The following is a 16,608-nucleotide window of genomic DNA, read 5'->3' as shown; positions in this document are numbered from 1 at the left end:
CAAGGGTAGTTTTAGATGTTCCTGAAGCTAAAGCAGCTCTGTTGTGGCCGATCCCTATATCCACACTGCTGTAGTGGGAAGCTGTGAGGTTCCTAACTTGCTCCATAAGTAATATCAGGTAATGCTCCATTTCATTTAACACTTCACAAGGCAAGTTCTGCCTAAACACTTCTTTACTGATAAAATAACCACTACCTGATCATTAACAGAATGATTACCCAGCTAACAGGCACTTTCCTCTCCACTTGGACATTAAGTTATATGGGCTGCCTTAACAAGACTCAGGCTCAGCTGATACTGATCTCTAGTTCAGAAGCCTCCTGACTTAAGCTTGTTGATCTATAAAATAAATAAATGAAGACCATTGCATACTTACTGACCAAGATATGGATTAGTTTCAAAAACAAAGGGGCAGCTAGGAGCCCCCAGGAACAGGCAGGCAATGGACTGCATACACTTAACACTGCTGATTGTGCAGAAAGATTCATTGTGCTCTACTGAAAAGAAAAATATCCTCAGAGTTACTTTAGGAAGATGAGGAGATGAATTTCTGACACAGACACATCACTCCTTTCTAGAATTACCTTTGTGAGCTAATACTACAATAGTTACAAAGCAGTCGTTCCAAATAAGTTTGTCCTTAGCCAGTTCCTGTACAGTGTTATGTGAGAATGCAAGGCCTGTTATCTAGGTCTGAATACCTTCTTAGGGAAAAAGCAAAAGGAGGTTTCCCCTTCTCCCCAGATACAGCTCTAGGAAACCCTCAGGTGAGGCAGAGGCTTCATAGTGCTGAGTTGAGGGTTCTGAAATGAAAGCTTTCACTTAAACAACTACATTTGTAGCTGCTATAGATGGAGCAACAACCTCCCCCCTGTGAAATGAGTAATGGATGTAACGATGTCTACAGGCTCAGAGTGATGACTCACAGGAGGGAACTCCTCAGTCACTTGCAATCCTGATTAGAGCATCAAGTCCAATGCCCAATTAGGTGACATCAGTACCTAAAGAATTACCGATCACTTTAGCTCAAGAAATAGGTCTGGGCAAGCACAGCTCATCTGAACTGGAAGCTCACATGGCAGAGGTCACAGGAACAGTAACAAGGGAAGACCAAGGACAGAAAACAGTGGGAAGGAAAGCAGCAGTCAGTGCTGCCAAGAGACTCCGTGCTGAACAGAAGTCACGACCTGGAACTAAACCAAGCAATTAAAGCTTTAATTGCAGATGCAGTAAGTTGCTGGTACAGATGAGCAGGGAGCATAGCGAGGATCCCTGCATAGCGAGGAGTCTGGCACCAAAGCACATGAGCTCCTATCAGGTGAGTAACTACCAGCCCAGCAGGGCCCTCGTCCTTAGTGCAACGCCAGGGAGCTCCAGGCAAGCCAGTATTTCCCCACCATTCCTCAGGGACACCAACTGTTCCATGAACTTCAGCATCATGGACACATCCCTACAGCTAGCAATTCTCTTCCGTAAAACAAAATTCCCATTGGTAAGACACTTCTAGATTCTTCTGTAAATTACTTTGAAGGCACGTAAGAAACGCAGGTACAAATGGGCTCCCTGACTTCAGCTCAGGTTCAAACATTTAACGCTTTTCTAAAAGAGGGCATTCACTGTAAATAGCGGACAGACAGCTGATCCGATCCGAGATCTTGCCAGCACCTCGAGTCCAGACGAGAGGCTGAAGCGGGCCCGGCTCCACGCCGCACACGGCAGGCGCTCAGCAGCTGCTCGGCTCTCTCGCCGGACTGCGCCGCTGCTGCCGAGCCGCGCATCGCGCCCTGTGCTGCGCGAAAGGCGCCATACGGCGCCGCCTCGGGCCAACGGCGCACGCGCGCCGACTCCGGGACGCTGCGTGGCGCGTGCGCAGAGCGCCCGCCTCGAGACCGCGCGCTGCGTCCGTTGCCGCCGGCGGGCGGGCGGCGCCTGGGCCGCACCATGCCGGGAGGGAACCCGGCGGCTGCCGAGCGGGCGCGGGGCCGCGGGCGCTAAGGCGCGTTTGGGGGAGCATGGCCGAGTTGCCGCGCGAGGAGCCGCCCGGCGGGCCGGAGTCGGAGGCCGAGCTGTCTCAGCGGCTGGCCCTCATCAAGGCCCGCTCGTACGGCAGTACGGCGAGCGTGGCGGCGCCGCTGGCGGAGCGCTACGTGGAGCACCGGCTCAGCGCCGGGGACACGCTGCAGGGCATCGCCCTCAAGTACGGCGTCACGGTAAGGCCCGCGCGGCGGCGGCTCTGCCCCGGTACGGCGGGGAGGCGGCACCGGTCGCCTTTCGGTGCCACGGCTGCGGCGATGGGGAATCTGCGCTGGCAGCACGCTGACCACCGCCGCGCTCTGCTCGGATTGCAGAGAACGGCGATTACATTTTGCCTTCAGAAAGCGCGTTACGTTGATACAACGTGCTGGCTGCGGCCGGAAGATTTTCTCCCGACAGCTTCAGGCCCAAATGCTCCCCCTGCTCACCTGACTCCCGGCCGGCTCAAAAGCGCTGCTGTTTTTGCATCCCCTAGAAAGGAGAGTGCATCCCCATGGAACGCGTTAAAGGCTTCTCCCAGGCCAGTCTGTGAGGTTTACCAGCAGCCCCTAACCTACCTCACCGACCTCCCCACGCACATGAAGCCCTGCAGGCTGTCAGCATTTCAGTGGTACCAACGTGCACAACTGCATGGGGTGAAGCACAGCCAGCAGTACAGTGCAGGCACATAGTGAACGTCACTTTCACACCAGCTGCAGAGAGCACCTTCCAGCTTGGCTCTCTCCCGAGGAGGTACAGTGCAGTCCCAAATTAGTAGGTTGAATATAATGGGTTTCCTTGCCTTCCTCTAGCTCCAAAAACTGCTGAGGCTTCAACAGTATTCAGCCTTTGTTGTGAAAAGGTTTGAGGAACTTTTGACCAAATCTCATTAACGGCATTCTTGGCATTTGCAATTTATATAGGCATACATTAAAACAAAGTTTTGTGGAGTACCAAGGCAAGCAAAGTAACATTAACTTCCCAATTAAAAAAAATATTTTGGGTAGCATTTGCTATACTGAAGTCTCTGGGCTAAATGATTTAGTGATGTTTTTATTCAGAAGTGTATTTGCTCACTGCACTAAGTAGAAAAATTATATGCATGGATTATTAAAGTAGTTTTTAGAAACTATGCTGAACACTCTATGGTTCCCTCTCAGCTGAAATAAAGTTGTGGATCAGACGTGTCCCATCTGAAGTGTTTAATTTAGACAATAACTTTGTACTATGATGTGTTAATAAACTTTTGCTGTTCTAATGACACATTTCAAATATAAATGCTGGTTTTAAGATCTCATTTGCTGTTTCTTTGTTGCTAGTATTTTTGCCTGGGAAACCAGAGCTGCTTCACTGCAGGCTCCAATTCAGAAAGGTTAAACTGACATGGAATCTCCCTCAGGGTACTGCCAAGTTAGCTGCCATCAGTCATTTGTTATTGCTCTAATGGTTTCATCCCAAGGTATGAATGCATGCAAACATGCTGGCTTTAAACAAAATGAAGGCTCTTACATGTTCACACAGGGACAAGGACCGACTTCCTCTGAGGACCACTACATTGACTTCCTACACCCTGTATAGTTGTCTAAGACTAAGGGGTGCTACGCAGCATCAGAATTATCTTAGGCTGTCACTGCCTCCAGTATTACTGTTGCTGTAAGTTTCTCCATGTGGTTTTCCTCAAAGGGAGTTACTTCGTAGCAAAAGACATCCTGTCCAGTGCCTGAGATGCCATGACACACAAGCAATTTGAGATGGATGGAAAGAACATTTTAGAGAGATATCAGCATGATTTGTTTGGCCTCATCCCCTGCTGCCCTTCACCTTTCTTCCCCCAAATGCTATTAATCTTGCATGGCTGAGGTTCGTGAGATATTCCTTTGAACACTTAGGTAATTTAACTCTGGGAATTAATAGCTCATGTGTTTAGTATCATATTTATGGTTCACATAGAGTACCACTTTGTGTCTTACAAAGGGATCCCTTTTAGTGGGGTGAGAAGGATGAAGTCTACTTGTTTTGCTGTGAAGCAGTTTTGATGAATTCAGCACCAGTTTACCCATTAGTGCTGCTTCAGTTACATTAAGAGAAAAGGCTTTTGCTATTGTAGACCTAGCTAGCAAATCAGTTTCCTAGCGCAGAGAAAACTGGTGTTAAATTCTGTTCTCCAAACACCTATGAACGCAGAAGTTACAGTTACAGTTGTTTTCAAGACTCTAAAATGATATTTAGGAGACATATTTCTATTACATTGTTACTAATGCAGATACACAGTCTTTTTCCAAATGTCACCAGATAGTATTTAAAGGGTATTCCAGGAAGAATTAACCAGGGATAGTGTTGCAGTGAAGGGGGATAGAGAGCAGCAGTACAATGCATTATTTAGCACCTGATGAAATACTGGCTTCCTAGTCCCCTTGTTGAAGGAATCAAAGGTTAAAATAGAATGTTTCATCTTGTTGTTTTCAGAGAGGAGCTCTACTTCGCATTTTAAATGCGAGTTTTCGGTATCCTTCAAAAAACACTATTGACTTTTAAAAGTGTTGAAAATAAACATTTAAGTTTGCATCTGATGCTATTATGAATCTTGTTATTGAGCCAGGCAAAGCTTCCTTTATGGCATTCTGATGGTACTTTGCTTGGGAAAGAGCTGGGAGATATGCCCTATACTACGTAAGGTGCACTAAAGATAGTTTCTAGTTTTCAGAAGCTAGAACAGTAATGATCTCCTCTTTGCAGAGTTTCTGAAACTCAATGCTGATCACCCAGCTTTTGAAAGAGACTAAATCCAGTTGTGCCTCCATCTGAGCCAGCTAATTGCTGCAGGTGGCTGCATCATCTCTGAAGAACAGACCATTTTTTGTGTGTTTAATAGATAGAAATAATTCAATCCTGAGTTTGATTCCACTGTTCTCAGTATTCTCACCTTCCCTGATGTACAACCTTTCTAGAGCCAATCCCCTATTTTGACGAGTATCTCATCTGGCTTCCAAGACTCGAGCAAACTCATCCATATACAATATCACAGCTGTTACTACTGCACAAACCTGTAACAGCAGTATAGCAGATGGTCTTATTGCACACACCAGGTCTACTTCACATGCAGAAGTTTATTCTAGTTCTGCCAGTGACCACACATCATTTACCCTGGAGCACATGAGCATGCTGAGAATTCACATCCTCACCTTTCACCGATTCTCATATGTAAACAAAAGCAGTCTCTGGCCAGAGCAGACCATGTGGAAGCTCTTTCAATTACACCTTTCTCCTACATTTTCTTCTCAAGTCTGCTATGAGGTAGAGCACATTCAGAAGACGCAAGTTAGCATCTCTACTGCTTTCCACTGGTTTTAGACTGCTTCCCCAATAGCATCTTCAGTGTGAGAAAGGAACTGGTTTAACACATCAACTTCTCTTGCCATTGGGAGGGACACAAAGCAGTGGCAGAAAAAAGTTTAGAAGAGCTTAAAAATGGTAAGCATAAGATAGAGCTATTTTTCATTATCCATTAGTAAACTCAAGATGCTGCAAACTCTGAAGGAGTGAATGGCTAGTGTTTGCAGCCCTCCGCATTTGTTTCTGGGGAAAAATGTAGCAGTGAAATTCCTATTATGACAAGACTTAACAGTTCTTATTCTTACACAATTCCACTCCTTTTAGTTTAATATGGAGGTATAACACTGCTGCATTAGAGGAATATTTTCACTTGTTGTTACATTTGTTTTCAAGCAGGTTTTATTTAGAGTGCGTTTATTACTGCAGCATAATCATGATTACAGGTCCCTGCCTACTGCAGTCACCAGGGGACTAGGACTTTTCCTGATTAAGTCTTGAGCTCAAGTTAAAACAGAAGTCATTTAATAATGTACAGTCTTTTCTGGTGCAAAGATTGCAGTTGAGAAATAGAAAGTCAGCTTAGCTCACTGACCTGAAAGGAAATTTTGATGAGTGAAAACTTAATATTCTTTGTAAGGAGGCAGTAATAAGCACACATTACAGCCTGTTCTTTGTAGAGCAACTTGAGGTGCTATTATGAATTCAGTTAAGTACGGAATAGTTGAGGTTTCATACACATTACTGCTGATAAGGATGTGTCCACTTCATTCTTCCTTCTGCTATGATGTAGCATTTGCTGATGAAGGTTATGGAGTGTCATGAGTAAAAGTTGCATAGATAATAGTGAAGTTACACAGTGGTTCATACGCATTCTGATGTAGAAGTGTTTGTTAATCATGCCACGGAATTCAGTTTAATGGAGAGACGCAGCATGTAGTCTATATAGCTGTAGTGCGTATTGCTTACAGGGCCTTTATCCTTTTCCCAACTCCTCACTGAAACTTCAGCTGAAATCTGAACTTATATCAGCTATGGAGAAAAATTGGCATGCATGAGGCATATACTGCTCTCCCAGCGTTTGTAGTAAACCATGTCCCTCAATACAACATCCAGTCTTTCCTTGAACACCCCCAGGGTCGGTGACTCCACCACCTCCCTGGGCAGTCCGTTCCAGTGCCTGACCACCCTTTCCGAAAAGTAATACTTCCATAGAATCATAGAATCACCAAGGTTGGAAAAGACCTAAAAGATCATCCAGTCCAACCGTTCACCTATTCCCAATAGCTCCTACTAAACCAGTGCTCCCTGTTCTTAACTAACATCCTAAGAATGTTTGATTTAACTATCAACCCCTTGTTTGTACTATGCATGCTTTTCACCAGAATGGTTTCCCTGTAGCAGCCGTTAGCAGTTCTGAGCCTTGCTTTAATGTAAATCCAAACCAGCAGCCCCTCTGCTTTTCCCTAAATGTTCATGTGAGCCTGTAATGAGATTGGAAGACCATTTGAGAAACACATCTTCAGGTAGTACAAGACTTCTGGGAGGACCAAGTGTGGCATCAAGTCTGTATGCAAAGGAAAAGCTAGAATGTTGAATCTCTAAAGTCACTTTGAATGTGAAATAATCTTTTTGAAATCATTCCTACTGCTAAGTATAGTCTTACTGGAAGTAGAGGTTATTGTAGCACTTCAGAAAGGCAGCATTTTATGCTTCACCAAAACCTAATCATTTACATTTTTTCCTATCTTTTTCAGATGGAACAAATAAAGAGGGCAAATAAACTGTTCACTAATGACTGTATATTTCTGAGGAAAACCCTGAGTATTCCTGTTATATCAGAGAAACCGTTACTGTTCAATGGACTTAACTCACTGGAGTCTCCTGAGAATGAAACAGTTGACAGCTCCCCTTCTTGTGAAGAAGGGCTAGTGACAGTTCAGGAAGAAAGTAGTTCCTCTCCCAGTCCTCAAGAACCTGACAATCAGCCCACTGCACCGGAAGAACTGTCTGCCAAAGATTTTCTTCAGAGATTGGACTTGCAGATTAAGTTATCCAAACAAGCAGCCAGAAAACTAAAAGATGACAGCGTCAGGTAAATGCCACTTTCAGTATTAAGCACCTTCATTTCATCCTAGAAGCTTTTCGGTCTAAACTGAACCCTCTTTGTGGGTGCATCTCAGATAGCAGCTGTTGTTTTGTCCACAGCATGCCTACACTATCATCATGCACAAGACACATATGCAGTACACCACTAGCACGTGCCTTGACACGATGGCTAGAGGCTGCCTTAATATACATTGCTCACAGAATTTCAGTACTAATACTACCCTATGAAAGCTGTAGTGCCAGATGTCTTGTCCAAGACGTCTTGCGATGTAAGTAGGCAACTCATTGAGCAAACCCAGTTTGCTGTAGAGTACTAAGCCAAAGCCTACATGGAAGCTGACACAGGAAGCTGTTTCTCCTGTCCCAAGCTAGCTCACATGCTCCACACTGCAGTTTCTTTCACTTAAAAATCTTACCTCCTTTCCCTGTCCTCCCCCCTCTTCGCGGATCCAGCTATGTAGACTTCTTCAGTATTTTCTATTGCAACCAGAAGTCCCTATGTATTTTAATCCTAGAAAATCCTTTTAACACTTGCCACAGTGATAGCATTTCCCATGACAATAACAGAGGGAACCCCTGCAGGGAACTAGCATCACTTCTTTTACTATGGGATCTGGAGAGAGGTTATGCGAGCAAATACATACTTTGCTTTTGCAAATTGTTTAATGCAGAGCTTCCATCATCCCAATTCACTTTCAAATACTGATACCTTCAAGGATCAAAGCTGTAGAGCTTAGAGTCCTTTTTTTTTTTTAAAGAAAAAATTAGGTAAAGGGTCATTCCAGCAACTTAAGCTTCAGTTACTGGGAAAAATTGGAGGGAAACAGTATATTGAATTTATTAATTGGACAAGTCTCATTTGGGAAAATACCACATAAGACAAACAGGAGAATGGAATTTGTTATCTGTTGCACTCCACATACATGCAGCTTGCCACTGCTGGATAGAAAATGGATACAATAGAACAAGTGACATTACTGAGAAAGTCTGCTTCTGCTTGCAGTTTTCTATCTGTTTCAAAACTTCAAGTCAGAACTTCTCACCATACTCATAATCCTGATTTAGTAGATGTTCTAACATACCAAGTCACTCTTTATACTCTTTATTGCTTAATGTAACCAAGAATTCATGCATATACACACACCAATTCTGATCATGCTTATTTGGTATCTTTCTGAGGTACAGGTATCTGTTTCAGTCTCCTGCTACATAGAAGATTTTTGGTGATTTTTTCTTTAATCTTAACTCTTGAACTCAGTCCTTTAAGTACTCACAAAAGAATGGGGTATATTAACTTCTAAAGTTAACTTCAATAGCAATGCAAGTAGTCAATTGCCAGAGACTATAGAATATAATCTACTCAATTTGTGCTCACTGCCTTTCACTCCTAGAGTTTATGGAAGCATATGGTTAGCTCTATATTTAATATTCCTTTTATTGGGGAGTTTCACTGAGCATCATAAAATGGCTTAGGTTGGAGGGGATCTTACAGATCTAGATCCAGCCACACTGCCATGGGCAGGATTGCCAACCCCTAAATCAGTTGTCCAGGGCTCCATCCAGCCTGACCTTGAATGTCATCAGAGATGGGGCATCTGCAGTCTCTCTGGCAAGAAATTACTGCTTAAGGAATTCTCCAAGCAGGCATATTTACCCATGGTGCAGCTCCGTGAGCAGCCTAAGGGAGTAAGGCATGTTTTTGGGGGGCAGTACTTTTACAGGAGACCAAAAGGAATGCAGTAGTTATTAAAAGAGTTATTTGTAGTATGTAGTGAACTCATGTAGTCACATTTTAGGAAAGAATATCTATTATTTACTTCTACCTACACACAGCAGAAAAGCAGCTTGTAGTTTAAGGATATGCTAGTGCTTCATCTTGCTATTACATATGTCTCAGGATGCTAAAAATGAAGTTAAGCTCAGCAACACTTTTTGTATCAAACAGTTGAAGATCTAATACAATCTCTTTGTAAGATACTTAATATTTTAGGGTAGTGCAGTGGGCTAGAACAGTAAGGCCATCTGCTGTGCTTCTAGGATGGGTCGTGTCTTTCTGCAACTGCATTTTCAGTGACAGATTTTGGAAACGCTGTAATTGAATACAGCCATTCTAATCATTATGGCTTATATGAGCCAATGTAATCAAACAGCATGCAGCGCTGGAACAGAACCTTATGTTGTTATGTGCTCAGTTGCCTAGAGCTAAAAGTAAAAAAGATTTGAAGTTTGTAACAAGTTCAGTTATTTGTCCAATAACTGCTTACCATCGTTAGCCATCAGCTAAGAAAACAGATAACTCAAAGGAGGATACCTGTGAAGAACCACATTTTCAGGTTTGTAAAAGCTGAGTTCATGAGCTTAGATTGCTGTCTTGTTTGTGTGGATGTTTAGAAGCATCTAAAGGTTGAATTCAAGTTTACTTGCTCCTTTGCAAGCGTGCTCCGTCTTACAGATGTAGTTATTAGTGTGCTTCAGGCCATAACAACATGCAATAGCTTGCAGCAGGTCTCCTGTGCTTGCATCCTGCTGGGTTAAGTGGCAACAGCATACAAGAAGAGACAGCACTACAAAACATTGTAATGTTTTGCCATTTCTTCTCCTGAAAGGGGACATTGCAGTGACTTATCACTTTGCTATTTTAAGCATTCTAAAGTGAAGGAAGAAAATTGTTCAATTGTTAAACATATGCACACTGCCTTGTTGTTGCTTATGGGCCCTGGACCAAAGCTACTGCTGTATAATCTTTCTTCATGTAAAGCTTTTTTTGTTTTTAAACCATCTGTAATAAGTTGCATTTATTATGTACAGTTCTAAAGATCTGCAATAGTAGTATTTCACAGTTCTGCAGCCTGAAATAAAAGGCTGGAAGCTGTTCTTTCTAACCCTTATCACAGTATACCTGAGCCTTGGTCAGAAGATTTTTCCCCCCTGCATTGGTTCAAGCAACCCCTATTTTATGTCCCTGCCACATACAGGAATCTCTCAGAGTGGGCTGTGACCCAAATGCCAGTCCTGTACCAGAGATGAACAGCTTGGACTAGTTTTGTGGTCTTGTTACTTTGGTAGGCTAGTTTATTCGATTCTGCCATCACCACACAGCCCTGCAATAACTACATGTTAACCAAAACCTTGCTTTCTCAGAGGCTTAATTTTTTCAACAAGTTGCATCAAGATAAAAGCAGTATCATAAGAAGATTTTGGCTGCACTATTCAGAAAAAGGAAAGGATTGTGAAAATGAGCATAATTTACTAAGCTGCTTGAGTTGTAGCTAATGATGCTTAGAAGTAACACGAAAGTCTGCACAATGGCTTTTGGTGTAGTTTGTGCTATTATTGGGCTATGTGAATAACCTTATCTTTGCATGCAGGCACATGCAACATTAAAAATAAATCCTGTGAGGCTCACAGTGCAACAACTGAGAAGTCTTTCCGTTCTCACAAAAACAGTAGAATTGGCAGCAGCTCTAAAGTTATGTTACTGAACTGTTCTTGAAGATATACTTCCAAAAAAGAGTGATCTCCAGAGTGCTGACCATGTTTGAATTAGCACTGATCATTGCACTGCATTGCTTTCATACAAACTTTTAAAAATAGCAGTATGATCAAGTAAAAAATAAGCAGATTGAAAGTTCCTGAGAATTTGTAATAGCAACACTACTTTGCTATTTGCAGTCATTACACTAGAGATGGTAGGCAACTATTTTCTGCTAATAAAATCAAAGTGATCAGTCTGAATGTTGATAGGTACACAGGGTGCATACATTAACAGATTCATTCAGGGAATATCCTTGCAGCAACAAAACACAGATATGGCTACAGCTCTGATGGACTGCTCCCATCATGGCCTTGTTTGCCCCATTCCACATCCTCTGCCACTCAGAAGGCAGTAAGTAAAAGCAGATTTTTTTTTTAAAGAAAGATGGAGAGCAACAGTGCTGGAACTTCAGCATGCTTCTACTTGTTTATCCTTCATACTAGTGCCAAATAAGAAATACTGTATAGAGTCATTGAACTGTACATGTTCTGATGTCAAACTTTTTCAGCTTTACTTATTATCAGCTTTCTGTTCTGAAAATAATGGGAATTCCAGACATACATAAGGAACAGTAGCATACAACAGTGTTATTCTTATTAGGAAATGCCAGTCTCATCTATTTTGACCCGCTAGGAAAAGTGGTTATTTGCATTTTTGTGACAACTTCACTGCTGAAGCATGATATCTGTTCCTAATGTGATGCTTATGATTGTTCTCTTTCTAGAGAGGAGGAGAATGAGGAAGGTCCCTATGCAACTTCTTCATATCACCAGTAGAAGACAGATGTGATAGCCTGAAAACTTCCCATGAAATCAGTTCTTAAAGAACTAAATGGTCAGTAATTCAAAAAAGTCTTTTGGACTCATCGTCATGATGTACTTTGTATAAGTCATGAATGGGTAATTGCACTGAAATTGACCTCTTCTGCCTTCCATAGGTTAATGTCCTTATGCTATATCAACAAAGGGTTTAAGCCTTCCAAATCTAGCAATGGCCTTTATGCCCCTTCTGTGCAAATTGTAGCATGGTAGCAACAATATATCCTTGAGGTCACCCTTTAAGCAGGATGTTGATCTTTAGTAAAGATTTGTAAATACTTGTTAAAGTGAAATTTGTTTTAAGTATTTAAAATGTTAAATAAGTTCGCTTGTAAAAAATCAAATGAAAATTTACTTACTCTGCAGACACAGACAAGTTTGCTGTGGAAGCTGTGTCTGCTTCAGGGCTGCAGAACTTGCCTCTGAACTGTGTGTCTGTGTGGTTATACGAACACTGGTTTATTGCTTGAGAGGGTTATTTGACTCGTTTTGATTAGTTAAGGTCTTTATCATTAATGAACTGTCTGCAAACTAGATTTTTGCTAGTAAAATGGAAGAGTTACAGCGAGAGAGTTTTCCTCTGTGAAATACAGCATTGGAATATCAGATGTGTGTTTTTGTGTGATACATTGTGTGGTTTTAATTTAATAAATAAAGAAATTCCAGTGTGATTGCTCATTATGAAGTCAACTTGATTCCAGTCTGGCTTTTGTGAAGAATGACTCGTCCAATTACATTATCTGTTAGATGCTAATTCCATGGCAAATAGGGTCCCATATATGAAGCTCTGCTCTACGTACTAGGAATTTCTTAACCCATGTGTTTACTGTTTATGAGAAATATTTACTGCTAATGAGACTCCTAATGACTATTTGATCTATGAGTTGTACAGTCAACCAAAACCTTTCATTAAAGTTAACAATAAACACTGGCAAGCCTTCACTATTTTAAGTATTCAGGTGTGCAGATTGACCCACCTGATCTCAGGAAGACGGAGTGCAGACCACATTCAGTCTTTGTCCTGTAGCTGAGCAACTTCTTAATCATACTAGATTTTTTTTCCTTAGTCATTTAATAAGCTTTACAAATCTTTTCAGTGAAGAATTGCTGCATCCCTGCTACAACAGATGCTATTTCTTTATTAGCCTCCAAAGCCACTAAGACTAGAAATAAGCCACACCAAAAAAACCCCAAACAAAAAATTCCCATACACCTTGAAATAAAATGTGAATTGGTATTCCCACAGAGCTTACAGTAATTCACACCCAGCAAGCTCATTCAGGTTCTTTCTTAACACTGATGCTGTATAAGTTTGCACTGTCATACAAGCTACCAAGAAACTAGGGAACTTTAGAGTAAAGAAAAAGGAAGCACTAGCCTTCAAAGAAACCAGTGATAGAGCTTTAAAATCAATTACAAAAATTGCAGTAGATATTTGTGATTGTTGCTTAGAGACACTCATTTCAGCTGTTGTCAGTTAGCTCCAGTAGGACATTCCCAGAGCCAGAGTAAACTTTTTCAAAGAAGTCCCAGTTTAAGGTCTGGAAATATCTTGTAACCTTTCAGAAAAAAAAATTAAGCTCTTCCTTCTGAAGACTTGCACTTCCAGTACCTTCTCCTGTCCAGCCCACAGCACTGAGGCACTTTGTCAAACAGGTCAGAAACACAGGCAGGCACCCATCCCCTCAGGTTTCGGTCAGGCCTCCACCTGAGGCCACAGCAGCACCCCGACTGACCCACGGGGCTTCTTCTCACAGGAAGCCTCAGCACAGCAGCGTTCAGCACAGCCCCCGTTGATGTAGCTCAGCAGGGTCACCCAGCCCCTCTGTCCCACACAAATGCAGACCCCACAGGGAACTTCAACACCACCGCTAACAGCAGCAGCAGCCCGCAGGAGGCCTTACCTCACCAGCCACAGCCCAGGGCGAGTGCTGCTCCTCAGCTCAGCAGGAACAGGCCTCACCTCCACAAGAGCACATCTTCAGCACTTGAGTCCCCAAACCAGAGTATTCCACACAGCCAACCATGAGACAGAGTATTTGTTATGACTTTTTGGGCCTCCTAGCAGGCTGCAGGGCCTGCAGAGCACAGCTGGGTCTAGCCAAGCCCTAAGAGCTCTGCTGGCTCTCCTCAGTGGTGCTGGCAAGTCAGAGGGCTGCTCTGAGCAGCCTGCACCTGCTTGAGCATTGACCAGGAGCAGCCAGCCCAAGAAAAGCAATGCCTGGAAACAACATATCTGCAATATTGAAAGAATAATTAAAGATAGAGTCTTTCTGCTCCGTAAATAACAGTTTCTAAAACAAGCGATTTTGGCCTTTCTTGTTGCAATACAATGGAAAGCACAACAGCAAGATCCCAGGCTACAAGTAAGGATTAGCTCAAACAACAGCCAAAAGAAAGGAAATAGAGGAAAGTAGCTGCTTACCTTCAGAAGACCTCAGGTAAGTAAGGATCTCTAGCAAAATACTCTCATCTCCACTTCCAAACCTTAAATGAGGTCTGGGAAGGGGTGGATCCTGGCTGCACTCCTTTCAGTCACTCAGGAGCATTTCATTGCATGCACCTGGGCTCCCCTAGGTTGGCCCTGCCTTCCCCCCAGGTGCTTAATTACTGGTTCAAGCCATGACTTAGCATTTTCCCTACACCTATATATTTTGTTTTTCACTCCGTCTTCAATTGTCCTACACTTGTAACTTCTTTTTTTTTTTTTTTTTTTCCCTTATATGTATATGTATATATATATATATATATATATATTTTTTTTTTTTTTTAACCGGTCATAGGGATTGAATTTCAGGCAGAAGGGAAGAGCACAGTGCAGATTATATTCCTTGTTTTGCAGCTGCTCAACTGGACAAACCTGCACATCTGTAGCTTTGATAAATTTCTTGAGTTAAAGCCTGAGAAGTCTTGGGCAGATTTGGACTAAATGTTTTTAAAGAAATGTGGGACATACTTGATAAAACATTTTAATTTGAAATCCATTAGCAATGTGGCTGGAGCCTATTAAACCCCTCTGTCCAACTGACTCAGCTATCAGGGTCTGCAGTTCCCCTCAGTGTTCTCAGAAAGGGCTTTCCCCTTCCTACAGCCATTAGTGAGCAACTCCTGTTGCTCTGTACTCAAGGCCTCATCCAAAGGCTGGGCACTGGATAGAAAAGATGCACTCTCCTTAACGCACAAAAGCAGCCTTATACTACTATGGCTTGTAGTAAAGTGTTTAATAAAGTACAATATCAGACACAGTAGTTTAATAGAAAAACTTAAAACGTGAATACCATATATGTTGTTACATTTTCAGTGATAATTCTGAGAGTGAAGGTTTTCTGAAGGATCCGGCAGAGATACAAACAACATGGAAACTGTTTTTTCTCATTTTAGAGCCAGGGTTGTGCAAGTGTTGAACATACCTTTCTCACCAGGAAAAAGGAAAGCACTGACAGAATATGATTCACGGTTTATGTATTAAATACCCAACAGCAGATGTCCAGTGTTAGCGTGCCTTCAAAATAAGGACTAGTAAGGGCTGTAGTGCAAGTTGAAACTCAAGTCACTACATTTGATTTTATTTAGCGTAAATCAAAGCCTTTCAGAAATGCAGGGTGGTTTGTCAGGCTGGCTGTACATTTACTTTCCAGTTCTGAAAGGTGAGTAACTGGTAGATATTCATTTGGTGTACAATCAAACCAGTATTTGAGGCATTCAAATAACAAGTTAAATGTTTGGGGTTGGCAGGATGGGAAGTGAATCTTGTCTGAAGAACCACTGCTGGGATTGCTTACCTAAACATCAGAGGGCTTGATCAGTTCTCAGCTAGACACTGTTGGTGGAATCATGTCTACATATGTTTTAAGTTTACAGAGCAGCAGGGTAAGCACTAAACAGGTTCAGGAATATGGATACTCTGAATTGGGATTGGTCATACACATTGTTTGGATTTTTTTTTGGTAAAAGATGTCATACGCATTTTGTTGAAGTTGTAACATTTGGCAAATTGAGAGGTTAAAAATATTGGACCAGACTTTGTAGACACAAACAGTTTTATAATCACAGATTGATGTTACATGACGTCTTTCTGTTAGTTCCAGACTCCTGCATTGACGCCTCAGAGGCCAAAGAGAGAAACAAACTTCTAACAAAACTAAAATATTATTATGCTACACATTATATCGATGGGAAAAGAAACCTTGCATTTTACAAACTATCCATAAGGTTGCTTTGGCTACACTTCTGAATACTGTTTTAACAAAAATATCACAGTTAGTGACTGATACTATAATTTGGTGATCCATACCAAGATGTACTTTTTGGATGCTAGGAAGCATTCATTAGCTTACATGTCATCTGCTCTCAAAGAGCTATGTTGTTTCACCTCATTGCTATCACATTCATTCAGTGTTTGTTACCAATAATGTTCTATTGATGATGCTCAGTTGATGATTTACGTTTTGCAAGGATGCCAGAGTTTACTTAAGTTGGCTGTGAAACATTGTTCCAATCTTCCTCTCAGCCTCAGTGTCCAATTGTGCTGAGGGAATAGGAAAGGAACTGGTCTGCCTATTTAGTGCTTACTGAACTTTGTGCTATGCAGCAGTACTCTAAGTCTTCCTACACTGCTCTTACTTTGTGAGTTCTTCAGGAATAGAATCATCCATTCACTTAAATGTGAAAAGATTTCTTACGCCATTCTTCACAAACTCTGCAAGTTGAGGAAGAGTGGAATTCTTGTTTCCCTTTTTTACCCTTTGGGTACCAACTAATTGCCTAGTGACAGCAAGTATGTGACAAAATATAGTTTTTCAG

General features: G+C 42.1%; 1 protein-coding gene across 1 annotated transcript; it reads left to right on the top strand.

Annotated features, from left to right (window-relative positions):
• Positions 1-1,930: 1,930 nt before the first annotated feature.
• Positions 1,931-12,495, top strand: LYSMD2 (LysM domain containing 2). The gene is made up of 3 exons (XM_052672069.1): positions 1,931-2,210; positions 7,101-7,438; positions 11,712-12,495. Exons 1-3 carry the CDS (start codon positions 2,013-2,015, stop codon positions 11,761-11,763), a joined length of 588 nt encoding a protein of 195 aa, XP_052528029.1. The 5' UTR covers positions 1,931-2,012; the 3' UTR covers positions 11,764-12,495.
• Positions 12,496-16,608: the final 4,113 nt, after the last annotated feature.

Source organism: Tympanuchus pallidicinctus, unplaced genomic scaffold (assembly GCF_026119805.1).
Source record: "Tympanuchus pallidicinctus isolate F22 unplaced genomic scaffold, pur_lepc_1.0 scaffold12, whole genome shotgun sequence".
NCBI classification, from domain to species: domain Eukaryota; kingdom Metazoa; phylum Chordata; class Aves; order Galliformes; family Phasianidae; genus Tympanuchus; species Tympanuchus pallidicinctus.
This window is presented reverse-complemented; position numbering and strand designations above follow the sequence as displayed.